We start from the raw sequence: 23,425 nt of genomic DNA on the forward strand, positions 1-23,425 counted from the left end.
AGCCAAATATACCCATATGTAGTAATGCGAGATGGCTTCTTGTGACTGTGTGACTCTGTAGACTGCAGCCCGCCCTCAGGCTGACAAACTGCATGTGCTGTGTAGTCTGTTGTAGACTCGATCTCGTAGCTCATCAAGGTAGATAGCAGGCTCTCCCTCAATAACTGATCGCACGAAGTTCATATCCTGCATGTCCAGAGTACGCGGCCGGCCTCGAGGTCTAGCATTCGGGTTGATGACTGTGCCGTATTCCGTGTAGAGTCGGAGAACTTCAAAGATTGTGCTTATGCTGCATCCCGCAAGCTCAGAAATCACTCGGAGTGTCTTGTTTTGCTCATGGCGCCAGACAATGATACGTTCACGTAGTTGTCGAGTGAGGTGAACCATGGTACCAGCCAGTCGATACTTCAAGTTCGAGACGTCGATGAATGCTATCTGACAGTCACGCAGTCACAAGAAGCCATCTCGCATTACTGCATATGGGTATATTTGGCTCGAACAAACAATGCTCACGGAAACCCGATTTTCGGTTTCATATGCAAACGACTGTAGGCTTGTTTCTGTCGTCACCCGGGTGCACATACCAGGTCGATGGATTAGACTCTGGTGCACTCAGATTCATCACAAACGAATAGGCCGAAGCATTCGAGTCTAGAATTCCAACTGCGGTGAGACCAGCTCAGGCGCAAAATAGCACATACAAACACAGATAAGCGTACAACAGATCAACAATGAGTGCCCGCACTCGTCTCTCATGCATGCAAAGCCTTAAGCCTCTGCACAGCATGCTTGAACAAATGCGAAGGCGAAGTCACCGGCGACTTCACCTGCTGCTTCCCCGCCCCTCTCTCCTGCTGCCGCACGGGCACGACAACCAGCTCACCCATCCCCTCGCCCTCCGGCATATCAGGCACCTCCACCGCCGGATCGTTCGCGTGCGTCTCGGGCGTGATCGGGCCCTCGCTCTCCTCGCCGCTGGATGAAGACGCCTCAGAGTCCGACTCTGAGCCGGACACGAACGGCGGGAGTGTCTGCGGCGCAGCGGTATCGCTCGCGATGCGGCCGATGAGCGCGCGAGGCGGGGAGGAGACGGTGTGCCCGTGGCGAAATGGCCCTTCGCTCACAGGCGGGAGGGTCTCGTCGCTGAAGTCGCTGCTGCTGTCGGTGCTTTGTCCTGGAAGCGTGCTGTCGTCGGGTAGCGCCCTCGTCGGAGGTCCAGCTAGCTCGGCTATCGGCGGCTTCACCGCATACGACTCGTCGGCGATCCTGACGTGTTCGGACGCCCTGGCGGTGTCGGCTCTGCTCATCCAGAAGCTGTCCATCTTCAGTACCGCTTCCCTGAGGTCAGGGATGGTTATGCGGGAGTGCGGGTTGAGCGTGAAGATCCGCCGGAGAATCCGGTTCGTGCCCTTGGATATCGGTAGCATTTCCTGTAGAAAGTCACGGTTGTGGAGGTAGGCGCTGAAGCACTCGTCGTCCGTGGTGGCCCATCGCCAGGGGTTTCTTCCGGTAATCATGTTGGTGAGGATGATGCCTAGGGACCAGATGTCGCTGTGCCTAGTCGAATAGGCACCCAGATCGAACTCCTTTCCTATGCATTCTGGAGAGACATTAGACGCATTGGTACGATGATATTATGGCGAATGACGTACCGGGGCTCATGTAATATGAGCTGCCGCATCCAAAGTCGCGACTGACAGGCTCTTTTGTGGCGAGTCCAAAGTCCGATAAGTAGAGCCGGCTACCGTCTTCTGAACAGAGAATATTTTCAGGCTTGAGGTCGCGATGGAAGATACCTCTATCATGACACCATTGAACTGCGTCGAGCAGCTGCAGGAAAGCCTTCTTAAGTAGCGCGTCGTTCCGGTGATAAACGTGTCGTTCAGTGATAGCGCCGAAGAGATCACCGCCAGGGCAAAGATCCAGAACCAGGTAGACATAGTGCTCTTCTTCGATGACGCCGTGGAGGGTGAGGACGTTCGGATGGTCGGAGGCCACGGCGTGTAGAGCTAATTCGCGCGCCTGGAAGCGTCTTTGCTTGGGAGGGAGGTCGCGTTGGAGACACTTGACCGCGTATCGTTTGCCTCCGGGGCGCACGGAAGGTCGTGTGTCGAGGGCACCGTAGACAACGCCGTAGGCACCCGTGCCGATTACTTCCAGAAGTTTGATGCGACCGCCGTCGATGGTCTTGCCGGTAAAGTCAGGCAGCGAAGCACTTGCGTTGACCATGGCGAATACTTGATGGGCGATAGGCGAGCTTGAGAGCGGAGAGAGAAGCAGCTGAGGACGAGACTAGCGTTCCAGACGAGAGACTTGAAGAGAGTACTGTTGACGACGAGCCTGACCTGTGGAGCAGCATGGCTTTATAGAAACTGGCGCGTACCGCGGATGTCGCGGATGTGTCGGTCGCAGCGGATGTCAGAGGCATCGAGGGCGGGCGATCTGGTCCAGTTTGCGACGAAGTCCACATCCTGGGGTAAAGACAGCATTGTACCAGGCTCGTCGGCGATAGGGGCGGTGATATTTGGATCGAAACCGAGAGTCTAGACACTGGGCCGCCGTCGGCTTCAGGTTGCTCGCCGTCGTCGCGGATGGCGGGGGCGGCCCAGCGCGTGCCGTCGGTCCCGCGCCGCCGCGTCGGTGGCGCCCCGCTTTGAAGAGACACAGCCACCTCTTAGCCCGCTGCCATACTAACATGCAATAATAATGAACTTGCAACAAATATTGTTGGATTCTAGGAGTGGACGACCTCGCAAGGTTGAGGGGACTGCCACAGGCGGCTGACTGGTAAGGTGATGAGCGCGAATCGTATATAATCGTTGCCCAGTCCCACCACGGGCAGGCGCATTCTTCCACTCACTCGTTTATACAAACATCCAGCTCTCCCTAGTACAACGAAGAACGGACATCTGACAGCGCTGCGCTCACAGCGATGGATTCATTCTGGACCGTTCCGACAAAGCTCCGGGGTATCCTGGGCCCATGCCCGTGGACGTTTACCCACCGCTGAGCGGACCGGATCGACCGCGATACCCCGTCTTCCCCTCAAATACAGGAGCTGCGATATCTCCTGGACGCCGTACGCTTGTGCATCGCCCTCAGCTTCATACAAAATGTCCGACAACCCATCCTTCGTCCTCAAAGCCATCGAAAAGGTCGAGTACGAGCAGAGGCCCATCCCAGAGAGTGCGTCTGCCTTCATTAATAACTGCGATCATTGCTGATGCCTTCATCGTCTTAGTTGCCGACAATGAGGTGCTGATTGAGGTCAAGAAGACCGGTCAGTCGATGAATAAGCTTCGGCAGCACGATCTAACAGTGCTGTCGCTCCAGGTATCTGTGGTTCTGATGTGCACTACTTGGTACATGGCCGCATTGGAGACTTCGTCGTCGAAAACCCGATGGTCCTCGGCCATGAGTCGGCAGGTGTTATCTCAAAGGGTACGTTTAGTTTCCTGCCGACCAAACAAATGTCTGACTATATCCCGTTTGGTATAACAGTGGGGAAGGCGGTGAAGAATGTCAAGCCCGGAGACCGCGTCGCAATGGAGCCCGGAACAACCTGCAGAGTATGCGAGTATTGCAAGAGCGGTCGTTACGAAGTTCGTCGTATGTCTCATTAAGCCGGGATTCACTCTAACGCCTCCCTCCGGCAGCTTTGTGCAGACATGGTATTTGCCGCTACACCTCCATATGACGGCACCCTCGCGCGTTACTACGTCCTCCCCGCCGACCTTGTATATCCTCTCCCCGACCACCTGACTCTCGAGGACGGCGCAATGGTGAGCATGCGTAGATCTCCCCAGCAGGAAATCCGCGTATCGACTCTTTCACCCTACAGATGGAGCCACTCTCCGTCGGTGTCCACTCCGTCCGATCCATCGCCGACGTTCGCGCCAACCAGACCGTCGCCGTCTTCGGCTGCGGGCCCGTCGGCCTCGTCTGCATGGCCGTCGCAAAAGCGCTCGGTGCCTCGCGCGTCGTCGCCGTCGACATCGTGCCCGCGCGCCTCGACTTCGCCAAGTCCTACGCCGCGACGGACGCGTTCCAGCCGCCCAAGATGGAGCCCGGCCAGAGCAAGATCCAGTACTCACAGAATTCGGCCGAGCTGATGAAGAAGCAGCTCGGCCTACCCAAGGGTGTGGATGTCGTTGTGGACGCGAGCGGCGCGGAGGTGTCGATACAGACAGGCATGTTCTTGGCGAAGATGGGCGGGACGTACGTCCAGGTCGGAATGGGCACTCCGGAAGTCCAGTTACCCATCACCACGATGTTGACGAAGGAGCTGGTATTTAAGGGCTCTTTCCGCTACGGAGTACGTAGCTTCCTATATTCAGAATCTGACAGACGCTAACCGGTATCTCTAGCCCGGCGACTATCAATTCGCTATTGACTTGGTTGCTGCGGGCAAGATTGACCTCAAGCCACTCATCACGCACAGGTGCGTTCTGGTTTTGCGTCCCATTCTGTTCGAAGGTACTGACTGGATTCTGTTAAGATTTGCGTTTACGGACGCGGTCAAGGCGTTCAATGCGACGCGCCAGGGCAAGGGCGACGACGGCAAGGGTGTCATTAAAGCCATTATCTCCGGGCCTGACGTCCCAGTAGGGCCTCTGTAAATGAGTCTTCCTTCTGTGTAGGATAGTGTAGCATACGCCGACAAATGAAATCCAAAATCCACTGCGCGCCAGGAGTTCTCCAGATACTTGTAGTGCGTGACGCGACGCGCTGAATTAGACGCGTACTGTATCACTTGACTGCCGTAAGCTCTCTCCTTTGCTCAGCCGTCCTGAATACTCCTTATACGCGTTCCCAGCACAGCTGATCCGCCTTGCAATCCATACATCAGACAGCATGCCCTTCCGCGCCCGCAACCTCTTTTACCTGAGGATATCCACCACCGACGTCTTGCCTTTGTATGTAAGTCTGGTAAATAGTATGCAGGCCGTTTTGTCTGACGTGCCAATCCCGAAGCTCTATCTGGACGAGCGACACATCGATTGGATGTCTGATGGCGTCCTCCAGCATGTCCTGGCAGACCTGAGACCTCTGTACGCCCCTACCCTCGCCAGGCGAGGTTGTACTCTGATGCATTCGCAGAATTATACCCAAGATGAAAGCTGAGTCGCATATGACGGAAGGTAGTGGCAAGAGGGGGACTGTGGACGTCCATAGAGGGGGTACGTCAAAGCGGTTCGGTCTATGTTGCCGTATTCCGATTCACCGTCCTGGTCGGCAGACTTCTACCAGTTTGCTTACTTCTTCCGCGGGGCGGAGTCTCATTCCGTCATTCTCAAGGCAAGTCACTCGTCATGTTGCATTATATTTACCGAAATCTGAGATTTTGCAGACGAGGAACTTCACGATCGCACCCATTCCCCCCAAAGGCCAGATGCTACCACCCCCTCCGCCAGATGTGCCACAATCAAGAGGTGGAAAGAGAAAGAAGGCCAAGGGTTCCTCCGGACAGAAGAAACCAAAAGGTAAGGCCCGCGCCAAAACACGAGATATCGACGAGGAAGGACTCCGAGATTTTGAAAGCGAAGACGAAGACATTGATGACGACTACGCGGAGTACATTCCGCGTGCCCGGTCGAGAAGGTCAAGTAGGAAACCGGCGAGAAAGGACCGTGACCATATTGATGTGGACGACGATGTCGCACCGGATGACACGGAAGACGTTGAGATGGCCCAGCCCACCCAAGAAGGCATAGTCAAAGAGGAGGCTGAAGATGCTCTACTTGCCACTCCAACTCCCGAGACTCTAGCTGCGCAGGAATCGATAACCACAACTTCGTCCCGAACCATTCGTCGAGTGGTAATCAACATAGACGAGGACGAAGAGAAGAAACCAAAACCAGTGCTTCAGCTCAAGTACAAAGGCTTCAGTATCTCCGATCGCTGCCTCTGCGTCGTCGTAGAGCCCTGGCCTCCTATTCGTTCAGCTAGTCGCGCCCCTTCTGTCGCACCCCTGCAGTCTACGGGATTGAGACGACCGAGCATCGCTCCTCCAGACTTCGTACCCAGCACGGGCTTACGGGAGCGCACGCCGTTGTTCCTCCCCGATGACGAGCGGCAAGAGACACCAGCCCCGTTCAATCAGCGTATATTGCTTCCAGTCCCTGGTTTCAACGACCCCCCTCAGACTATAGACCTGGACGAGAACGATGAGAGCGACATGATGGCATTCACTCAGGTCCTCAATTCGGCTGGTGGCTTGCGAGGCACTGAAGCAGATGACGACGATATGGATGGCGCTGTTCTATTCGGCGATGCTGACGAAACAAGAGAATTATGATTCCTGGATAGTACAGTCTATAGATGCTGTAATATACGGAAGTCACATAACGTAGTACTTTTATCCATTAAGGGATCATGCTCGACCTATCTCCTTCAGGATCTCCAACCTTCGCAGCTCGGACACCTCGCGGAAGCCAGCGTTGGCCATCTCGAACAGTCCGTGCCCGCCAGACAAAGCTCGTAACCTACTGGAATAGTCAAGCATCCGGCTCAATGGCGCCAATGCATAGATGGACCGTTTCAGCCGCGCAGGGGATCCCTCAGATTGCGTAAACGACGAAGACGAAGGGGAAAGCCATTCGGGAGGCGTGTAGATGCCGTCGTCTGGGTAAGGATCCAACTCATCTTCCCCAGCTGATAGTGCCGTAGCGTCAGCGCCGAGGTCTTGGATCTCGCCACCGTTTTCCGTTAGATCCTTTACAATCTTCCCCAGACTGTCTTCGTTTACCGTGACCTTGACACGGATGTAAGGTTCCAGGATAGGCCCCGGACCAAATCCGCGGATGTGATTTCGTAGAATGAACGCGCTTGCCCCCGCTAATGTGCTCGCCGGTGCCTCCTCAGGATAACGATAGTTGGTAATTTGGATATGCAAGTGTGATAGTGGCAAGGACGTATGAGGTGAATTGGACAGAGCATCGGATACACCCCTCGCTATGCATGCCATAGGATCATCTTGCCTTGCCGCTGATTGTGGAGGAGGTAGGGATTTGCCGTTCTTGCCTAGGACCACATTGTCATCCCAGAGAGGATCACCGTTTTCGGAGGACTCGAGCTTTCTGATCTTGAACGACACAATGATTTTGACCGGCCTACCGCCTATTTCCGTCGGCCACGAGTCCGCGTTCTCTTCCTGGATTCCAGGCCCGAGCCCCTCTCTGTAGCTGACGCGACGCTTGCCGGCCTCAAAACTAACATTCCATTCATCCCGCAGACGGCCTTCGATAATCTCAAGATGCAGAGCCCCGAGTCCATGCACCAAGAGCTGCCCTTCTTGGGTCTCCACGCGCACAGAAGGGTCAGTTCGAGAGAGTGCATGAAGCGCTTCTTGCACTGGCTCTAGGTCTGCATGAGATTGTGGAATGATGGAGGCAGACATTACCGCCTGCGGAGGTGTGATGTCGCGAGAGACGGCTGTTTCCAACTCCTTTGACATAGGGTACACGAGAGTATCTCCCGTGCGTGTATACTTCAATCCAAGAACAACCCCAACGGCTCCGAACGGGAGCTCATCGACTTCTTCTGCCTCAGACGCGTATAGTAGAAGAAGCTTTGACACCTTTTCCTTTTGATTTCGGGTTACGTTGAAGATGGCACTCTGCCGTCTGAGCGTCCCTACACAAGAGTTCAGACCCACCAGCGAACTAGCTGCATCCACTTACCAGAGTATACACGTACGAACGTCATCCAGCCCTTCCTTTTGTCCCAGCCTACTTTCCACGCGAGCAACCGGACCGGAGACTTCGGCGACTGCTTGTCGTGTGGCACATCCACAGGACTAGCCAATAGCTCTCCTACGTAGTCCAGGAGAATATCTGTCCCAATTCCCTTGATGGCAGACCCGCAGAAAACAGGAAGGATCTCCTTTCGCAGTGTCATTGCGCGAACCTCAGGTAGGATACCGGTTGCATCGACGGTAAGATATGCGGAAGGGGAGGATGGCAGACTAAGCAGGGACTCCATGAGTTGCTCTGAGAACATCGAGAGGCTTTCCAGCAGCTCAGTGCGTGCAGCCACGAGATGGGCCAGCAAAGGATGCGACGCAGGCAAGATGCCACAGCCGGCGAGTTCATAGGCTTCCCTTGGTAAAGGAGTTCGAACAGATTCCCGCTCATCATTCCACTTCCAGACTTCCCATTTCACGAGATCGACAAGGCCCTCTATTCCGGGTTCAGCGGTCTTGTAGTTGCTGGGGTCAAAAGAAGCTATCGGGAGCGTAAAGGCTATAGGCTTCGGATGCAGACGATGCGACAGCAGGGACCGTATCGAGTTTCGAAAAGATGCACCAGGTCGGTCAAGCTTATTGAGGAAGACGACGCGGCTCGGAACGTCGTACCTAGGGGGCGAATTGAGCAACCACTGTAAAGATAACCGTCATGGCATCTCTCACCTACGATGCTGCTTACCTATCCAGCTGTCTCCATACTCCCTTCGTCTGTGCCTCGACACCTTCCACGGAATCGATTAACACTACCGCACCGTCCACCACTCGGCTTGCACTTTCTACTTCCATACCAAAGTCGGCATGGCCAGGCGTATCAATCAAATTAAAGGTCCAGTCCCTCCATTTAACGGGAATGCTAGCGGACTGTATTGTTATCCCCCGCTCGCGTTCTGCTGGTAGGAAGTCGGTGGTTGTGCTGCCAGTGTCCACTGAGCCTGCTGACGAAAGGTAGGAAGACTTCAGAAGGATAGATTCAGTCAAGGTGGTCTTCCCAGAATCTGTATTAAGCGTATCAGGTATAACCACAGATGAGGCATGAATGGTACTCACCTATATGGGCAACAACTGCCATATTCCGGAACTTGGAAGGATCGTGATCAGCCGTCGTCGCATATCCACGTTGAACGAGGATCGTCGTCCGCTTGCTGTAGGTTGCATAATGTCGGATAGTCTGTCGGAGGCTAGCGAGCATGACCCGGCCTGACAAGAGGTGCAAGACTCCGAAGCAAACTGGTCTCGGAGGCTCGGGACTCGGAGCGCACTGAAGGCAAACTGGGAACGAAAGTGGCTGTGGCGTACGGTACCACTGCACTATAACAATGTCCGACAATTCTGCTATTGTTTCACTCCCGCCGCGCTGGCCAGTGCCCTCGTCTACTCCTCCATGGAACCGTCTTCTAGTCCTGAGGTAGTCGATACTTTCGAGGTAAAGTTGAGACAACGCCAGACGATGCCCAAGTCACATGCGCTGGACACGATACCTGCAAATCCTGCCCATCAGCCACACGGCAATATTCCGAATACACCTCTTGCAATATCCACTATATCCTTCATTCTAGGCGGTATATTCTCGCTGGGCTTATTGACTTTCCTCGTCGGAGGTTTTGAGGCTTTCTGGTGGGCAACGTATCAATTGGGTTTCTTTGTGGCAGCATGGGCCGCCTTCCATTGGGGCGAATTCGCTGTTACGGCAGGTTGGAATAAGGACAAGTGTAGTGTCGATTGTGAGTCTCATTTTGCTCAGTAGATGAACGTTCATTTCATGACCACATTGCTGTTCAGCATTCCTGCTTGATAACGGTGCCATGTACCATGTTGCCAATGGTGTGGCTGTTCTCGAATATCTCGTCACTCTGTACTTGAAGCCTTCGCTAAAGAGCTACCCATCAATCAGCGCACTTGGTTAGTTTTTTTCCTCATTGTACACGCAAAATACGTTAACCAATACGCCTTAGGCATCCTCATGGTCATCGTTGGGCAAACATTGCGTTCGACTGCTATGATTCACGCATCCACGAACTTCTCCCATTCTGTCGCTTTTCAAAGGCTAGAGACGCATCAGCTTGTCACTGACGGTGTCTATCGGTATAGCCAGTCCCACTCGTTTGGTGGTTGTGTACTTACTCGATATTGTAGATGGTTCAGACATCCATCCTATGCAGGCTTCTTCTACTGGGCATTAGGCACGCAGCTTTTGTTACTCAATCCCGTCAGCTTTACTGGATTCGCCGTTGTGCTGTGGAGATTCTTTTATTATAGGACAAGGGGTACGTCGTCCACATTCGCATTCACCGTCTTCCTACGTCTGATCCACTAGCAGCGGAAGAAAGAGCTCTAGTCAAATTCTTTGGAGATGCCTACGTGGAATATCGAAAGCGAGTCGGCACACGGATACCCTTTATACCATAGGACCGGAATCATCTTTACCTGTAGATCCGTGCTTGACGAATATTCACAAAACGTATGAGAGAATGCGATCCGCCCATAGGCGGTGAAACATAGCATATGCCGGCATAATAGCATAGGTAATGAGGTAGAGATACACGACATGCCAGTTTTGCCTCGACGAAGGACGTCACCCCAAAGCAAAGAACGAAACCCCGTAAGTGGGTTTACTCCGTGATAACCGTGCCCTTCTCCGACACGTAGATACCGTCCAAGAATTTACGGATATCCTTGTTCCGCACACGGCAGACGCCCTGTATCGAAGCAGCTGCGATTCCTGTTAGTATTCAAGAACAGCACAAGATGCGAGCGAAAGTACACACCAGATTGTGAGACATTCTGTACGTCGTTGCCCTCAAGAATCAGCTCGTCTTTCTGAGTCTTTGACTCAGAGATCGTGACACCGTCCAACATGGCCACACTCCGTACTAACTGTCGATATAACATGATTTGAGATGAAGTGTTCAGCATATCATGGCAAACTACGAACCTTCTCCCCCAAGAAGTTACGGATCTCCAATGCCCGTCCGTTCTCCTGGATAATGCAGTTGATGGGGAAGTGAGCATATACAGCACGCATCTTGTACCGGAAGCCCTGCAAGTCAAATGTTACAAGCGGGACTAGGCAAAGTAACATGCATACGGACCTTCGTGACACCGATGACCATGTTCTCAATCAAACTACGGATCGTCCGTAAGCATGCAACGTGCTTGCGTCCTCCCTGCCAGACGGACAGCAAGACCTTGTTGGACTTGGCGGACTTCTGGAGATTGATGTCCATGTTTATGTGGCGGACATTCTTCTTCAGCTCTCCACGGGGACCAGTGACGGTGATGATGCGGGACTTGATGTCGACAGTGACACCTTCAGGAATTTCGAGCTCTTCGGTCTTGAGGACGTCCCGCATCTGGTTGGGCAGACATCAGTACACCGTACATCCATAACTTCGGCGACCAATCCAACCCCAACCACGCCAATTCAACCACTCAAACCACTTCCAGCGGCCCAGTACCATCGTACGCCGGCACCAGGATGTTCAACGAGGAGGATACAGGCAGTACTCACCGTGGAATGGTATGTTTTCTTGAGGCTGGAGGTTACGTCGGGCCCGGTGCCGCCTAGTCCGTGTGGCTCGCAAAGCGGAGTTCGAATCGGGTGTATTGTCGTCACGCGTGTCCGTCACACTGTCGTTCACTCTTGACTATCAACCACCATCACCCCCGAGTTCGAGCAGTTTTCGGTGCCAGCCATTAGAGACGGTTTAAGCGGAATAAATTCTGCGATTGCCCTACACTTTGCTTCACTTGGCCGTCTTCCGAGGACATTTAGCGTGTCTACCTAGATTTTGCCTCTTTGCCGGTGAGGTCGCATCGACGACAGCGCATCTGTATTGGTGGACTCCAGCGTATGAGTTGGAACACAATGTCCCTCTACCCTCCAAGCACTTCCTACGGTCAGATGCCCTTCCCTCAACAGGGATACGTGCATCGTGGGCCACCTCCCGTGGCTCCTCAATATCAGTATCAGCCACCGCCTCCTGTCTACTACATGGACCCCACTTCGTTTCGAGAGGATTACTTGCAGCGTCTATCGATGCTCAACGTTAATTCGAGACCACTGATCCAGAGTCTTTCCATGATTGCACAGGAGTATAGTCGGTGGGCTGAAATCGTGGCGCAATGCATTGAGACGCATATACGAAGGGTGAGTACTCCTATCCAATTGCTGCACTGTTTTTGCGCTTTGATTATGTCTGTGGTCATGATGATGATCGTCGTCGCTGTCGTCGGGTGGGGTCCAAGAATATAAAAAATGAACAATAGTCGCGGCGATGTCATGTACTTAGTAGTAGTTTTGCGTTGTTGAGCAAAAGACAACTGGGTGGCCTTTGGCCGTCGCTGTCGATGCGGCGAGGTGAACACGCTGCTCGGGCGTTGTAGCCGCCGCTATCGCTGCGTTGCTCTGCTGTCCGCTGCCGTTCTCATTGCTCATACTCGTCATCCTTCACTGCGCGGAGTGCTGACTCACGGTTGCCTTATTTGGCAAATATCTTTTAGGCTTCCCCTTGGATGAAGTTACCCGCCTTCTACCTCCTCGATGCCATCTCGAAGAACGTCTACGAGCCGTATGCTCGCCATTTCACACCCTTCGTTACTCCCTTGTTCCTTGAGACCTATGAACAGGTTGACCAGAACACGCGCAGCAAGATGGAAGAGATGTTGCTGACCTGGCGAACAGGCGCGCCCAATGGCAAGGAACTTTTCGGCATCGGACCTCAAGTCAGCATTGAGCGGGCTATCTGGGGTGGCGGCGACTCGAGCTACGGTGCCGATGTGAGTACCGTCACTGCCAAACAGCCTCGTTCGCTCAATAAGCGACGCCAGACCTCTCGGACAGGGCGAGGATCCGCTCCCGCGCATGTCTCCAAAGCCCAAGTTCTCAGTGAACTCGATTTTACCATGAGTCAGAGGGAGCGCGCACTGCAGCAGAATCCTTACGACGCGACTGCTCAGACGCATGTCAATGTCTTGCGACAGGTCAGATTTTACACGATCCCTAGCTGTCTCTATGGCGTGCTGATTTGCTATCCTCCCAGTTACGTAGTGTTGTGGAAGCTGGCGTGTCCCAGGATGAACTCCGCGAGGTGTTGAATCAGTTACGGGCGCTCTCAAGGTCAATCCCTCCCCCTCCGGCAGCAGCTCCCCAAGCAGCACCGTATCAATCCCCTCCACCTCCACCGACGATCCCATCCTATCCCCCAGCTCCTGCTAGCTATCCGTCGGCCCCGAATTATAGCGCGCCTCCATCCCAGCCGTCGTACCCGCCTCAACCATCGTACACGCCGCCTCAGCAGGAGTCGAAACCGTGGCCTTCGGCTCTACCTCCGGCTAGCGCTCTGCTCCATGCTTCCGCCGCTCCCCCTACAGCGGGACCTTCTTCGCTACCCTTAGGCAACATAGAAAATCTGTTCAGCGCTCTTGTGAAGGCAGGTGTCGTCTCGTCAAACAACGGTACCCCAACTGGTGCCGGTGCCACTGCGAAGGTCGAGGATGTAAAACCCGATGAGGTAGATCCCGCTCGTCGAGCCTCACGGGAGTACAGGAAAGCTATTTTAAGCCAGAAGATCCGGTTGACCAATGCGGACATCACTAGGTACGTGCTGTGTTCGTCATGGCAAGAGGTTGTTTGAGGCTGAGGAATGGACTAATTTAGACAACGTCCGGATGTAGTGTCATTCTTGTATGACCGTCTGCCATCACAGTGCAAACAATGTGGTCTGCGCTTCGCAGACAATCCTATAGGCAAGAAGAAGATGCAAGATCATCTTGACATGCACTTTAGACAGAACCGTAAGGCGAGTCAGAATGTAGGACGCGGACACAGTCGTAGCTGGTTCGTTGGAGTGGAGGTGCGTTCCCGTTCCCTCACCCTCACAATCCCTACGACATTGGAACTAATCCTTCTTGACACAGGACTGGATACATGAAGTGGCGGATAGCAAGGGCAAGGGTCGTGCCGATCGACGTATGAATGCTAAGGAAGCGGCTGCGGCTGCTGCAAAGGAGGAAGAGGCAGCTCTTCGCGCGTCTCACGTGGTTGTCCCTCCGGGTGACGAGGCAAAACCCATATCATGTCCGATCTGTAAGGAGACTATGCAGTCTGAGTTCCTCGAAGATGAGGAAGAATGGGTCTGGCGGAATGCGGTTAAGAAAGACGACCGAGTGAGTCTTCCGTTGTCGACAAGGCCTCGCAGCAGTGCTAATGCGTCACACTACAAGATCTACCATGCAACCTGTCACGCGGAAGCTATGTCATCCAACAGACTGGCGGCTTTGCTGCGCAGTGAGAAGGCTAGTCGGAGCCGTTCAGTTACTCCGGATACATTAGCTCTGCGGACAACGCCTCCTCGAAACTCTCTGTCGAGCACCGACGGGAGTGTAAGAGTTCCTGTCTCGCCTTCAACACAGCCGAGAGTGGCTGGTACAAAGCGTAAGGCCGAGGATAATGGCAGTACCCTGAAGGAAGGTGGCGGAACACCGCCTTTGAAGAAGATGACCGTTTCGACAGCTGCATGAGGTTGGTTTGGATCTGGATATAGTAGAGCACGGACAAAGCACTACGCTGGCATTATCATCTGCATTTTCATTAATACTCGTCATTGCATTGCATTTGTACTCCTACGCATGCACGACTCTAGAGGAATATATTATTTTTAACTTGCCTATACATATATGCTACCGTGTGGACGAGTCTGAACATCTTTCCGGGAGATATACTGCACAAGATAAGGGACGTCGACTGTAAGATCTGCCACATACGACCACACAGACAACTCCACCATGAAATTCCTTGGGAGCTTGCGAGACCTAAGAAAGATTGGCTTCATAGTACCTTCTTCGAACACAGCGCTCGAGCCTATAACGACCTTCATAACTGGACAAATTCCACACCGAGTCTCTCTACATTTCAACAGAGTAGCCGTCCGGACACTTGACACAGACGACAGAAGCATAGCACAATTCGGAACCGAGAAGATGCTGCAGAGTGCAGCCTTGCTGAACGACTCGGATCTTGACGCCATCCTATGGAACGGGACCTCCGCCAGCTGGAGCGGCGGAGGTCTACAGGCAGATATTAGACTCGCGGAGGAGATAACGAGTGCTACGCACTTGCCGTGCTCCACTTCCACACTTGCTCAAGTGGAAGTGCTGAAACTCAGAGGAGTTAAGCGGCTCTCCCTCACAGGCCCGTATGTGGATGGTCCAATGCGGGGCCTTGTGGCCTTCTACGAGGGACTGGGATACGAGGTGGTGAAGACGTCACAGATGAACGAGAAAGACAATGTTGTCTTCGGAAATACACCTTTGGCCCGCATACGAGACTTGCTCAGGGAGGCGGACCACCCCAACGCAGAATGCATCGTGGTCGCTTGCACGAACTGGCCGGCAGCGCTCGTCTTGGAAGAGATGGAGGCGGAGCTGGGAAAGCCAATCTATGACAGCGTCTGCGTCACCCTCTGGAAGGCTCTGAGGATGGTGGACGTGAAGGTGCCACTGTTTGGCTGGGGGGAATTACTGCGAGAGGATCCCACCCTGGCGCAAATGCAGAACATATTAGCGGACTTGATGAAAACTTGCACTGCCAGCAGGACTACGCTTCGTTTGGATATACCCCAGAAGAATTGCCGCGTCGACACCGTATGCGCGGAAGTATGCGGACCTGGGATCGCCCAGCTGAAACTCAATTCGTCACTGAATCAACGAGCGATGGCCACAGTGCAATGGCTAGAGCGGACGCACCAAGTTCTCATCCAGGGTGACCTAGCCAACACGGACGTGCCGCCGCCAAAAGCGCTGACCGATGTATACTCGGTCAAGGCGCAAATGTTAGGACCGCTTATCCACGATGACTTCGTGTACGGGTGGATATCTGTTCATCAAGTGGGGTCAACGAGGAAGTGGTCAAATGAGGAGGTGGAAGCACTGAAATCGGCTGTGCAAATGACACATGCGATATTGAAGGCTGACGGGTGGATCGAATGAACTGCGCGACTCGGGATGCTGTAGTTATGAAAGCAGGCGAACTTGAAAGGAGGTAGTCTGACCCTGGTCACTCTATAGTGTGATCCAGCTAAAGCGCTCGCCGTCTCCAGCTGCTTTAGGAGACCCCAGAAGTATGCACGTACAATCCTATCTATGGCGTGTAAATGTCACTAGAGGCTCCTCGATAATGATGTCCACTCACCAAGTTAGCAACTTTGCTCGAGATGCCACTCGGCGCTGTGGGAGCCGGATTCAGCAGCGACGAAAACCGCAAGTATGAAAGATTCCGCCATCGATAGACACTTTGCAGAACAGGCGTATTTTCATTCAAATATGTACCCTGGTCGAAGCCTTATAATTCCGGCCACCGCAAAATGCAGCTCAGCTTTCAAACTCTTTCACCACATCCGCATCCGCATCGACGTCAGCTTCCAACTCCTCGATGTCCTCCACCCCGCCCTTGAATTTCTGGTCCTCGCTCGCAGCCGTCAGCGCGGTCTGGTAATGGCTGCTCGTCTCCGCCTTGGTGACCTCGCGCAGCGCCATCGTCGCGTACGCCGCCGTGCCGAGCGTGAGCTTCACCTGCAGCGCCATGAAGCGGCCGTCCTCGACGACCGCGGGCGGGTCGAAGCCCAGCAGCTTGTCCTCGTCCGCCTGCGCGAGCGGCACGTCCGGGTCCGTGTAGCGCAGGATGGAGTAGGAGAGCGAGCTCGGGAGGTGCAGGATCTTGCGGTAGGACCCGCCCATCGTGTACTCCCTTGTATTCGGGCCGGATCAGTCGCGGTTCGCAGAAGCCCGAGAGGAGGCCAGCTCACTTTTGTTTCCGCACCCAGTTATCCGGGTCCAGCCCGTCGGCTCGCACGAACTCCTTGTACCTTTCTCCAAGCTGTCCGCCGGGGTAGGCCACGTCCCTTCCCGGAAGGGGCATGACGACGTCGAAGATAGTATACTTGTCCACGTCTTCAGCCGTCAGCGTCTTGACGCGGTGCGGCTCCTTGGCCTTCCATTCTCTCTTCCTGCGGGGCTTCTTGTCTTTGGCGGCTTCCGCCGGCGTCTCTGCCGCCTCAGCTGCAGCTAGAATAGCGATAAGTAGCGGTGAACAAGCCATGTCGAATAAGACAAAAACCAACCTGCACTTTTCTCGGCGGGAACAGAGGCAGCGGCAATGTCCCCTTCAGGTCCGACGACGGCGATAGGCTCCGCGCCGTCCTCGTCCGCCTTGGCGGGCTCGTCCGTGTCGAACACCAAATCGCCCACGACGGGCTTGTCCGCGCCGTACATCCTAATGCGCTCCGACACGATCGCGTTCCAGAGATAGCTCTGGTACGCATGCACATACATCAGCCTCAGATTCTTCGGGATCTGCCAGACGAAGGATACGGATGTGAGGGCCCCTATACAAAACGTCACACGAGCCCAGCTTACCGTCTGCAGCGCCCCGAACGCATTCCGCGTCTCCCCGCGCTGCTTCTTGTAGCTCTCCAAAATACAGCGCTCGGCGACGACGCGGCGCGGCATCGCCTCCAGCGCCTTGTCCAGATCCCCCTCGACGAGCCACGCGCGGCGGGCGCGCACGACGTCCGGGTGCTCGCCGGGGCGCTCGCGGAGGATCATCGACACCGCGGCGTGCCAGTCGCCGCGGAGCAGCGCGCGCCCGATCGAGTGCGTCGGGATCGAGGCCGTGCCGAAGCGCTGCATGCCGTAGTAGTTGACGAACCCGTGCTGCCGGAGCGAGGCCATCGCGCGGGCGAGCGTGTCGACCGAGTCCACTTGGACGTTCCTGCGCGGCGGGGCGGGGCGGGGCGCGGTCAGCAGGGTACGGATATCCGAGCGAGCGAGCGACGTGCGCACCTGAGCGTGATGACGAACGCGTTGCCCTTCAGGTTCCCGAGCTCCAGCCCCGCGCGCCGATACGTCAGGTCGGCCACCCGCACGCCGCGCTCGCCGCGCGCGCCCAGCGCGTCCTCGAGCGTCCGCCCAGGGCGGTGCATCGCGTTCGCGAGGCGCCACACGTCCATGACGTCCTTGTTCCCCCGCTTGAGCGAGACGCGCTGGACGGTGACGCCGCGCTTGTCCTTGGTGCCCGCGACGGCGAGGTCGCGCGCGGGGACGTGCAGCGTGCGCGCGAGGTGCGCGAGCGCGTCTTGCGTGTCGCGGTTCGTCTTTTGGAGGGTAAAGTGGATGTAGGGGGGGAAGTTGCCGCGCGAGGACGAGGACTGGGGGCTAGTGTTGGTATTCGAGCCGGGGGGTTTGTCTTGGTCTGGATAGGAAGATGAGAGGAGAAGGGCAGGGAAGAGGGGACGCGTACCGCGGCTGGCGCGCGCGCCGCGCTGCTTGTTCCAGCGGACGACGATGCGCGCGCCGGCGTCGGCGCTCGCGCCCGGGTCGGTCGTGTCCGTCTCCGTGTCGAGCTTGCCGGCGAAGAGCTCGCGCACGAGCTGGTGCAGCGCCGTGCGCGTCTGCTTCGAGGGGATCGGCTAGGGACGGGATCATCAGGTTTGCATGGCGAAAGTGTCAAGGGGCCACGAACGTCTGATAGCACTTTGCGCGTGTCGGGGCGCTCGCCGGGGCGCAGGCGCCCGCCGCCCCTGCCCCCGCGCCCGCCCCTCCCGCGTCCGCGTCCCCGTCCGCGGCCTTTCCTGCCGCCCCGCCCGGGCTCCCTCTCTTCCACGACTTCCTTTTCCTTTTCTTCGTCCTCCTGTACGTCCTCGCCGTCCGCGTCGGTCTTGGGCTTGCGCCCGCCCCAGCCGCTGTCGCTGACAAAGGGCGGCTCGGGGCCCTCGAGGTACATTTTCTTGAGGGCGTCGAGCTTGTCGGGGGCGAAATAGGGTTGGAGGCGGTCGGTGAAGGAGTCGGGCCAGATGGGCTCTGCGGGTGCGGGTGCGGGTGCGGGTGGTGGCTGCGGGTCGGCGGTAGGTTCGGGCGCAGGAGTAGACGGCGCGGGTGCAGTTGATTCCACGCCGTCCATGGGGACGTCTGTAGAGGGAGCGTCCTTGATTTTCTTTTGACCGTACACTGCAGACGCGTCTGGGGGGCCTATGTCCTTTAGGTGAATTTCGTTACCGTCGAGGTCGACCTCGAAGACGAGAAAGTCGGTGAACCTGTAAAATAATGAGCAAACGTTAGATGTTGTAGTGAGGAGGACGGGCCGTTGTTTGATGATGCCGTCGATTTTTGGGACGTCGCGAGCAATGTACTCGGATATGCCGACGTCGTTCTCCATGATCCTGAGGACGCCGTCAGGGTATTCTTTTTTGGGGAGGCCGAGGAGGGCATGGCTGGGCGGGAGGAGATTTTCGTCGAATGGATTCTGCTCCTGCTCTGCCGCGGGATTCGGCTGAGGTGCATCCAGCTCGGACGAGTCTACTCTTGTGCGCTTTGGAAGGGGGCCCTGGTCGTCGAGCTCGCGCTGGTGGACCTGGCCGGACATGGCAAGGAGCAGAAGAGATTAGATTAGATCGGGCGCGGGCGGTCACGGTAACGTCCACACATGCGTGGGCGACCGACCACGACACCACAACATGCAAGTCGGCACTGTCGTCTTTCTGTCGCTGGTGCTGGATTTATTCGGTGAGCAGACCGCGGCTGAGCCAGCCACGCGCTGACGGGCAGCAGCATTCACCATTCCTTTGCCGCTCTTTCCGCGTCTCATCGAGTGGTACACAAAAGTGAGCACACGCCAGCGCACCGAGCCTGTCTGACCAGCCGCAGCGAGAATCGTCCGACCCGGATGGCTTCCTCTCGCGCACGCTCGCCTTTGTCTCCGCCGTCCGCGGCCTCTTCTACGCCTCCGCGCGCAACTCGCAGAAATGGGACGTCGTCCTGCTCGGCGGCCTCATGGGCTCCGTCTTCTCGTCAGTCCTTCCCTTGACTAAAGACTCCCCTGACACCCTCCAAGTACCCTGCAGTTCATCGTCTCGCCGTACATCGGCTCGCTCTCGGACACCCATGGCAGGAAACGCATCCTCCTCCTCACCATGATCGGAAATATCCTCTCTGCGCTCGTGTGAGTTCCGATTCATCCGACTGCTACAAAGCCAACAACTCTACGCGCAGCTGGCTCCAGTCCACCTCCTTTGCCTCCTACATGCTCTCCCGCGTCATCGGCGGCCTCAGCGAGGGCAACGTCCAACTAGCCATGTACGTCCCCCCGTTCCCCCCTCCCGCTGTGACCCTCACCCCACCCTCCCAGCGCCATCCTCTCCGACGTCTCCACCCCCGCCACCCGCTCGCGCTCCCTCGCCTCCATCGGCATCGCCTTCGCCCTCTGCTTCTGCCTCGGGCCCCCCATCGGCGCCTACTTTGCCTCCCAACCCCTGCCCTCCTCGCTCGCCGCCGGCGTCGAGCTCAACGTCTACGCCCTCCCCGCGCTCCTCTCCCTCGCCCTCCTCCTCGCCGAGACCGCCTTCCTCGCGCTCTGCCTCCCCGAGACCAAGGGCACCAGGATCGCCGAGGACGAGCAGGCGAGCCACGACGGGAAAGGCGCGGAGAAGGCGGCGCACGCAAACCCGCCCCGCCCCGCCCCTGCCCCCGCACGCGCGCCGCGCCCTCCTCGCGCGCCTCCGCCGCACGCACTTTGCCTTCCTCGCCATCTTCTCCGGCGTCGAGTTCACGCTCACATTCCTCACCTTTGACCGTACGTCCACCCTCCCCCCCCCTCCCCACCTCCACTAACCCACCGCAGTCCTCGACTGGGACAACCGCCGCAACGGCACCCTCCTCGCCACCATCGGCATCCTCTCCGCGCTCCTCCAGGGCGGCTACGTCCGGCGCGCCCTCGCGCGCACGGGCGAAGCCACGATGGCGCGCCGCGGCGTCCTCGCCTGCGCGCTCTCCTTCGCGCTCCTCGCCGCCCTCCCGCGCACGCGTTCGGTAAAGGTGCTCTACGCCGCCGCCGCGCTCCTCGCGTTCACCTCCGCGACGGTCGTGAACGCGCTCACCGCGCACGCGGCGCTGCTCACCGACGAGCCCGGCGGCGACGAGGACCTCGTCAAAGGCCGCGCGCTCGGGCGCTTCCGGTCGCGCGGGCAGCTCGGCCGCGCGCTGGGGCCTCTCCTCGGTGAGCATCCTCCCCTACTTCCCGAGTCAGCGCTGATGGATGCGTATCAGCCTGCGCTGGCTACTGGACCTTTGGGCCCTCGGCGACGTACGCCGCCTGCGCGGGCGCGATGTTCCTCCTCGGCGCGCGCATGCGCTCGCTCGCCTCGTCCCAGAAGGCCAAACAAGCGTAAGTTAGGGCGGCTCCGGAGTAGAGCGAGCGAAAAACTACCCATTGTCACGCCTGTACTTTGGATACACTTCATAGTTTATGCGCCCGGAATCACATACTCCAAGCTTGAAGCCCACGCGTAGAACAGTCCCGCAAATGTATTATCAACTACTAACAATCAAGTCCGCGATGTATCAGAAAGTGCAAAGGCATAGAAAGTACGGAAATAACCGCGAACCGACACTAGGTGGGGGTGGCTAACACCCGTGCGCGCGTATGTATGTATGACGGACGGGGTGTAGGGTAGGGTACAATGGCACGTAGTAAATGCAATGCTGTGTTATACAATGCGAGTGTATGCTGAGCACTGCAGAGCGGGCAAAAGGGGGGGGTGAGTAGGCCGTGTCGTCGCCGCAGGGGTATAATCAGTTCCACATCGTTTATTTAGCTTCTTCATCTTCAGATCCGCGCATCCCCTATCCTTAGATCCCACGGACACCCGAGCCAGCCACCCAGCCGTCACGTCCGCCGGTACGTCCCGTCTTCGAGCCGGTCGTACGGCGGCGGCGCCGACGAGCTCCCCGCCATCGACGGCGGGCTCGGCACGCGACTCGGCACGCGCGAGCTCAGCGCCGACGCCGTCAGCCCCGCGCTCTCAAAGTCCTCCTCGTACCGCCGCTTCTCCGGCCCCGGCGTAGGTGCAGCCGGCGCGTCGCGGTACTGCGGCGGCAGCGGGCTGCGCTGGTGCTCGTTCAGCTCCATATCCTGCGACGCGAAGATCGCGGGCAGGAGCGCGATCACGCCGCGCCGCCGGGGTCTCCGCGGCGAACGGTGCGACGACGACAAGGACGACGAGGGCACGATCGCGGCGATGATCCGGCTACCGGTGCGCACGACCGCGTCGACTACGGGCTGGATGGACGTTGGGCTGGAAGGCGGCTCGTTCAGTAAAGACACCTCGGACGGCGAAGGGGACGCGGGCCGCACGGAGATGGGGAGGGGTAGGAGCACTTCCCCTTCTTCCAGCGACGACGTCGGGCTCGGTGGGAGGGAGATCGGCGACGACGGCGCGGTCGAGTGCGTCGGCACGGACAGGAAGCCGAGGTCGATGTACCACCGCCCGCTCCGCTCCTGCCAGCGCGGGTAGAAGATCTCGTAGCGGCCGATGCGGCGCAAGCTGTACTTGCGCTTCGAATCACCGAGGATGGCCAATCTCATCAGGCCGATGATAAGCAGGACTGATCCTATCCACATCAGCGTCTTGCCCCATTTGCCGAGGAAGCCGATGAACCCAGCATCGCCAGCGTGCCAGCTGCTGCCGTAGTAGTGCGCAAAGAAGGCGTGCGGCGCTTCCTCTGGTTTCGCGTTCTTGCCGTAGAGAGACTTGGGCAAGATGCGAACCTCGCCTCCTGGCTGGTCGGGAGTGGGTGCGTGGGTGGCGGCGTACAGCGCATACTGGCCGGATAGAAACATGGGACCCGTGGAGAACATAACTGTCGGATAGTTGATTACCCAGTCGTGATTCCAGGAAATGAGGTTGTCGATGGTCTGGCGCATGAATGGGTGTTCCTTTTCGGCGAACATGAGATCATTGGAGACGCCGACGGGAATGGTCTTTGGAAGGATGACGGGATAGACCAAGAGCGGGTCGAGCCGTTGTAGACAGCCGACATCCAGGTCGAGATAGACGCCCCCATAGTGGTACAGCACAAAGTATCGGATGGCGTCAGCGCGCTGGATGGGGTACTCGTAGTTGTCGAACGTGTCTAAGAACCAGGGGTAATATTCAGCAATGAATTCCCTGGAGCTCGCGTCCGTCCAGAGGATATACTCGCTGCAATGAAAGTTACGAGCGCCGCAGGGAACGAGCCGAGGTGACGGCTTACTAGTCGGGCATCATGTCCCTGCACTCCTGCGAGATATCCTTCCATTTGTCCGGCAACGTCTGTGATCTCCATGTCTGATGCAGAATGCGCGGTATGCGCTCCGTCTTGCCATGCGCCGTCGCGTTCCACCGAGAGCCGTTGTACGGGACGCCGACCTCGTCTTCGGTAAGATAGGCGGCGGTGTCGATGGAAAGGTAGAAGGAGATGGAGGAGAGCACGACGACCGTGCCGAGGAGGACCAGCCCCAGGAGCGACAAGGATATCCAGAGCGTCTTCCTGCGTATCATGACGGGCAGGCGGGAAGGAGCGACAGGGATAGGAAGGGCCTGAAAACTATAAAGAAAGACGGTTTAGTGAAAAATAGGATTTGGGGCCACCGAAACTCACCCCTGAGGCTATTGCTCCCGACATTCCCACGGCTGCTATAATTACTTGGCCTCACCGACACTGCCCGCCTGCGCCACTGCACGTCCTCGCTCCGCAGCGGGGGTCTCTCCATGAAAAGGCGGTCCTGGCCAGTTCGTACTTACCCGCAGCAGAGGGCGGCCAGCCGTCGCCGACGGTCAGCCTCTGGATTTGTTGGCTTGCGGCTGCTTA

The 23,425-nt window shown here is 57.0% G+C and overlaps 10 protein-coding genes across 10 annotated transcripts; 5 read left to right on the forward strand and 5 right to left on the reverse strand.

Annotated features, from left to right (window-relative positions):
• Positions 1-1,310: 1,310 nt before the first annotated feature.
• On the reverse strand, positions 1,311-2,229 carry GLOTRDRAFT_33252 (Pkinase-domain-containing protein; the record flags this gene model as incomplete). Its single annotated transcript, XM_007863493.1, has 2 exons — positions 1,311-1,600; positions 1,653-2,229. Coding segments are annotated over 2 exons (867 nt in total), but the record flags the coding sequence as incomplete, so codon positions are not given.
• A 785-nt stretch (positions 2,230-3,014) lies between these two features.
• Positions 3,015-4,703, forward strand: GLOTRDRAFT_55488 (GroES-like protein). Its single transcript, XM_007863698.1, has 8 exons — positions 3,015-3,186; positions 3,242-3,280; positions 3,334-3,441; positions 3,502-3,602; positions 3,657-3,782; positions 3,842-4,315; positions 4,368-4,441; positions 4,499-4,703. Exons 1-8 carry the CDS (start codon positions 3,114-3,116, stop codon positions 4,617-4,619), a joined length of 1,116 nt encoding a protein of 371 aa, XP_007861889.1. The 5' UTR covers positions 3,015-3,113; the 3' UTR covers positions 4,620-4,703.
• A 973-nt stretch (positions 4,704-5,676) lies between these two features.
• GLOTRDRAFT_70934 (uncharacterized protein) lies at positions 5,677-6,298 on the forward strand (the record flags this gene model as incomplete). Its single annotated transcript, XM_007864256.1, has 1 exon — positions 5,677-6,298. The coding sequence occupies exon 1, from the start codon at positions 5,687-5,689 to the stop codon at positions 6,296-6,298; it is 612 nt and encodes a 203-aa protein (XP_007862447.1). The 5' UTR covers positions 5,677-5,686.
• Positions 6,299-6,373: 75 nt separating this feature from the next.
• On the reverse strand, positions 6,374-8,961 carry GLOTRDRAFT_70936 (P-loop containing nucleoside triphosphate hydrolase protein; the record flags this gene model as incomplete). Its single annotated transcript, XM_007864257.1, has 4 exons — positions 8,795-8,961; positions 8,427-8,742; positions 7,683-8,356; positions 6,374-7,635 (listed from the first exon to the last, which is right to left on the reverse strand). Exons 1-4 carry the CDS (start codon positions 8,934-8,936, stop codon positions 6,374-6,376), a joined length of 2,394 nt encoding a protein of 797 aa, XP_007862448.1. The 5' UTR covers positions 8,937-8,961.
• A 233-nt stretch (positions 8,962-9,194) lies between these two features.
• Positions 9,195-10,153, forward strand: GLOTRDRAFT_35073 (ICMT-domain-containing protein; the record flags this gene model as incomplete). The annotated part of the gene is made up of 5 exons (XM_007863610.1): positions 9,195-9,468; positions 9,527-9,646; positions 9,700-9,829; positions 9,881-10,011; positions 10,065-10,153. 5 exons carry the CDS (start codon positions 9,195-9,197, stop codon positions 10,151-10,153), a joined length of 744 nt encoding a protein of 247 aa, XP_007861801.1.
• Positions 10,154-10,213: 60 nt separating this feature from the next.
• On the reverse strand, positions 10,214-11,363 carry GLOTRDRAFT_109707 (60S ribosomal protein L9). Its single transcript, XM_007864258.1, has 5 exons — positions 11,256-11,363; positions 10,837-11,097; positions 10,680-10,784; positions 10,513-10,621; positions 10,214-10,457 (listed from the first exon to the last, which is right to left on the reverse strand). The coding sequence occupies exons 2-5, from the start codon at positions 11,095-11,097 to the stop codon at positions 10,357-10,359; spliced, it is 576 nt and encodes a 191-aa protein (XP_007862449.1). The 5' UTR covers positions 11,256-11,363; the 3' UTR covers positions 10,214-10,356.
• Positions 11,364-11,392: 29 nt separating this feature from the next.
• On the forward strand, positions 11,393-14,172 carry GLOTRDRAFT_55502 (uncharacterized protein; the record flags this gene model as incomplete). Its single annotated transcript, XM_007863699.1, has 7 exons — positions 11,393-11,894; positions 12,248-12,523; positions 12,575-12,727; positions 12,787-13,343; positions 13,404-13,599; positions 13,664-13,912; positions 13,970-14,172. Coding segments are annotated over exons 1-7 (1,929 nt in total), but the record flags the coding sequence as incomplete, so codon positions are not given.
• A 1,699-nt stretch (positions 14,173-15,871) lies between these two features.
• Positions 15,872-19,183, reverse strand: GLOTRDRAFT_70949 (tRNA pseudouridine synthase D). Its single transcript, XM_007864259.1, has 8 exons — positions 18,438-19,183; positions 18,036-18,210; positions 17,577-17,987; positions 17,159-17,502; positions 16,870-17,095; positions 16,549-16,774; positions 15,936-16,490; positions 15,872-15,884 (listed from the first exon to the last, which is right to left on the reverse strand). The coding sequence occupies exons 1-7, from the start codon at positions 19,161-19,163 to the stop codon at positions 16,115-16,117; spliced, it is 2,484 nt and encodes an 827-aa protein (XP_007862450.1). The 5' UTR covers positions 19,164-19,183; the 3' UTR covers positions 15,872-15,884; positions 15,936-16,114.
• A 64-nt stretch (positions 19,184-19,247) lies between these two features.
• On the forward strand, positions 19,248-21,077 carry GLOTRDRAFT_136338 (MFS general substrate transporter). Its single transcript, XM_007864260.1, has 8 exons — positions 19,248-19,303; positions 19,349-19,401; positions 19,445-19,587; positions 19,632-19,739; positions 19,790-19,873; positions 19,926-20,335; positions 20,418-20,792; positions 20,843-21,077. The coding sequence occupies exons 1-8, from the start codon at positions 19,255-19,257 to the stop codon at positions 20,962-20,964; spliced, it is 1,344 nt and encodes a 447-aa protein (XP_007862451.1). The 5' UTR covers positions 19,248-19,254; the 3' UTR covers positions 20,965-21,077.
• Positions 21,055-23,162, reverse strand: GLOTRDRAFT_109709 (uncharacterized protein). Its single transcript, XM_007864261.1, has 2 exons — positions 22,829-23,162; positions 21,055-22,776 (listed from the first exon to the last, which is right to left on the reverse strand). The coding sequence occupies exons 1-2, from the start codon at positions 23,113-23,115 to the stop codon at positions 21,462-21,464; spliced, it is 1,602 nt and encodes a 533-aa protein (XP_007862452.1). The 5' UTR covers positions 23,116-23,162; the 3' UTR covers positions 21,055-21,461.
• Positions 23,163-23,425: the final 263 nt, after the last annotated feature.

The sequence above is a fragment of the Gloeophyllum trabeum genome, assembly GCF_000344685.1.
Source record: "Gloeophyllum trabeum ATCC 11539 unplaced genomic scaffold GLOTRscaffold_00002, whole genome shotgun sequence".
NCBI classification, from domain to species: domain Eukaryota; kingdom Fungi; phylum Basidiomycota; class Agaricomycetes; order Gloeophyllales; family Gloeophyllaceae; genus Gloeophyllum; species Gloeophyllum trabeum.

Coding starts and splice junctions, on each gene's coding strand:
- GLOTRDRAFT_55488 (XM_007863698.1), top strand. CDS start 3,114: ATGTCCGACAACCCATCCTTCGTCCTCAAAGCCATCGAAAAGGTCGAG. Junction 3,281..3,333: donor GATTGAGGTCAAGAAGACCG/GTCAGTCGATGA, acceptor CTGTCGCTCCAG/GTATCTGTGGTTCTGATGTG. Junction 3,603..3,656: donor GCAAGAGCGGTCGTTACGAA/GTTCGTCGTATG, acceptor TCCCTCCGGCAG/CTTTGTGCAGACATGGTATT.
- GLOTRDRAFT_109707 (XM_007864258.1), bottom strand. CDS start 11,097: ATGCGGGACGTCCTCAAGACCGAAGAGCTCGAAATTCCTGAAGGTGTC. Junction 10,785..10,836: donor TGGTCATCGGTGTCACGAAG/GTCCGTATGCAT, acceptor TTTGACTTGCAG/GGCTTCCGGTACAAGATGCG. Junction 10,622..10,679: donor GTAACTTCTTGGGGGAGAAG/GTTCGTAGTTTG, acceptor TTATATCGACAG/TTAGTACGGAGTGTGGCCAT.
- GLOTRDRAFT_70949 (XM_007864259.1), bottom strand. CDS start 19,163: ATGTCCGGCCAGGTCCACCAGCGCGAGCTCGACGACCAGGGCCCCCTT. Junction 17,988..18,035: donor GCGCGCCAGCCGCGGTACGC/GTCCCCTCTTCC, acceptor ATCCAGACCAAG/ACAAACCCCCCGGCTCGAAT. Junction 16,491..16,548: donor AACTGGGTGCGGAAACAAAA/GTGAGCTGGCCT, acceptor CCCGAATACAAG/GGAGTACACGATGGGCGGGT.
- GLOTRDRAFT_136338 (XM_007864260.1), top strand. CDS start 19,255: ATGCAAGTCGGCACTGTCGTCTTTCTGTCGCTGGTGCTGGATTTATTC. Junction 19,588..19,631: donor CTCATGGGCTCCGTCTTCTC/GTCAGTCCTTCC, acceptor ACACCCTCCAAG/TACCCTGCAGTTCATCGTCT. Junction 20,336..20,417: donor TCCTCGCCATCTTCTCCGGC/GTCGAGTTCACG, acceptor AACCCACCGCAG/TCCTCGACTGGGACAACCGC.
- GLOTRDRAFT_109709 (XM_007864261.1), bottom strand. CDS start 23,115: ATGATACGCAGGAAGACGCTCTGGATATCCTTGTCGCTCCTGGGGCTG. Junction 22,777..22,828: donor AGGGACATGATGCCCGACTA/GTAAGCCGTCAC, acceptor CTTTCATTGCAG/CGAGTATATCCTCTGGACGG.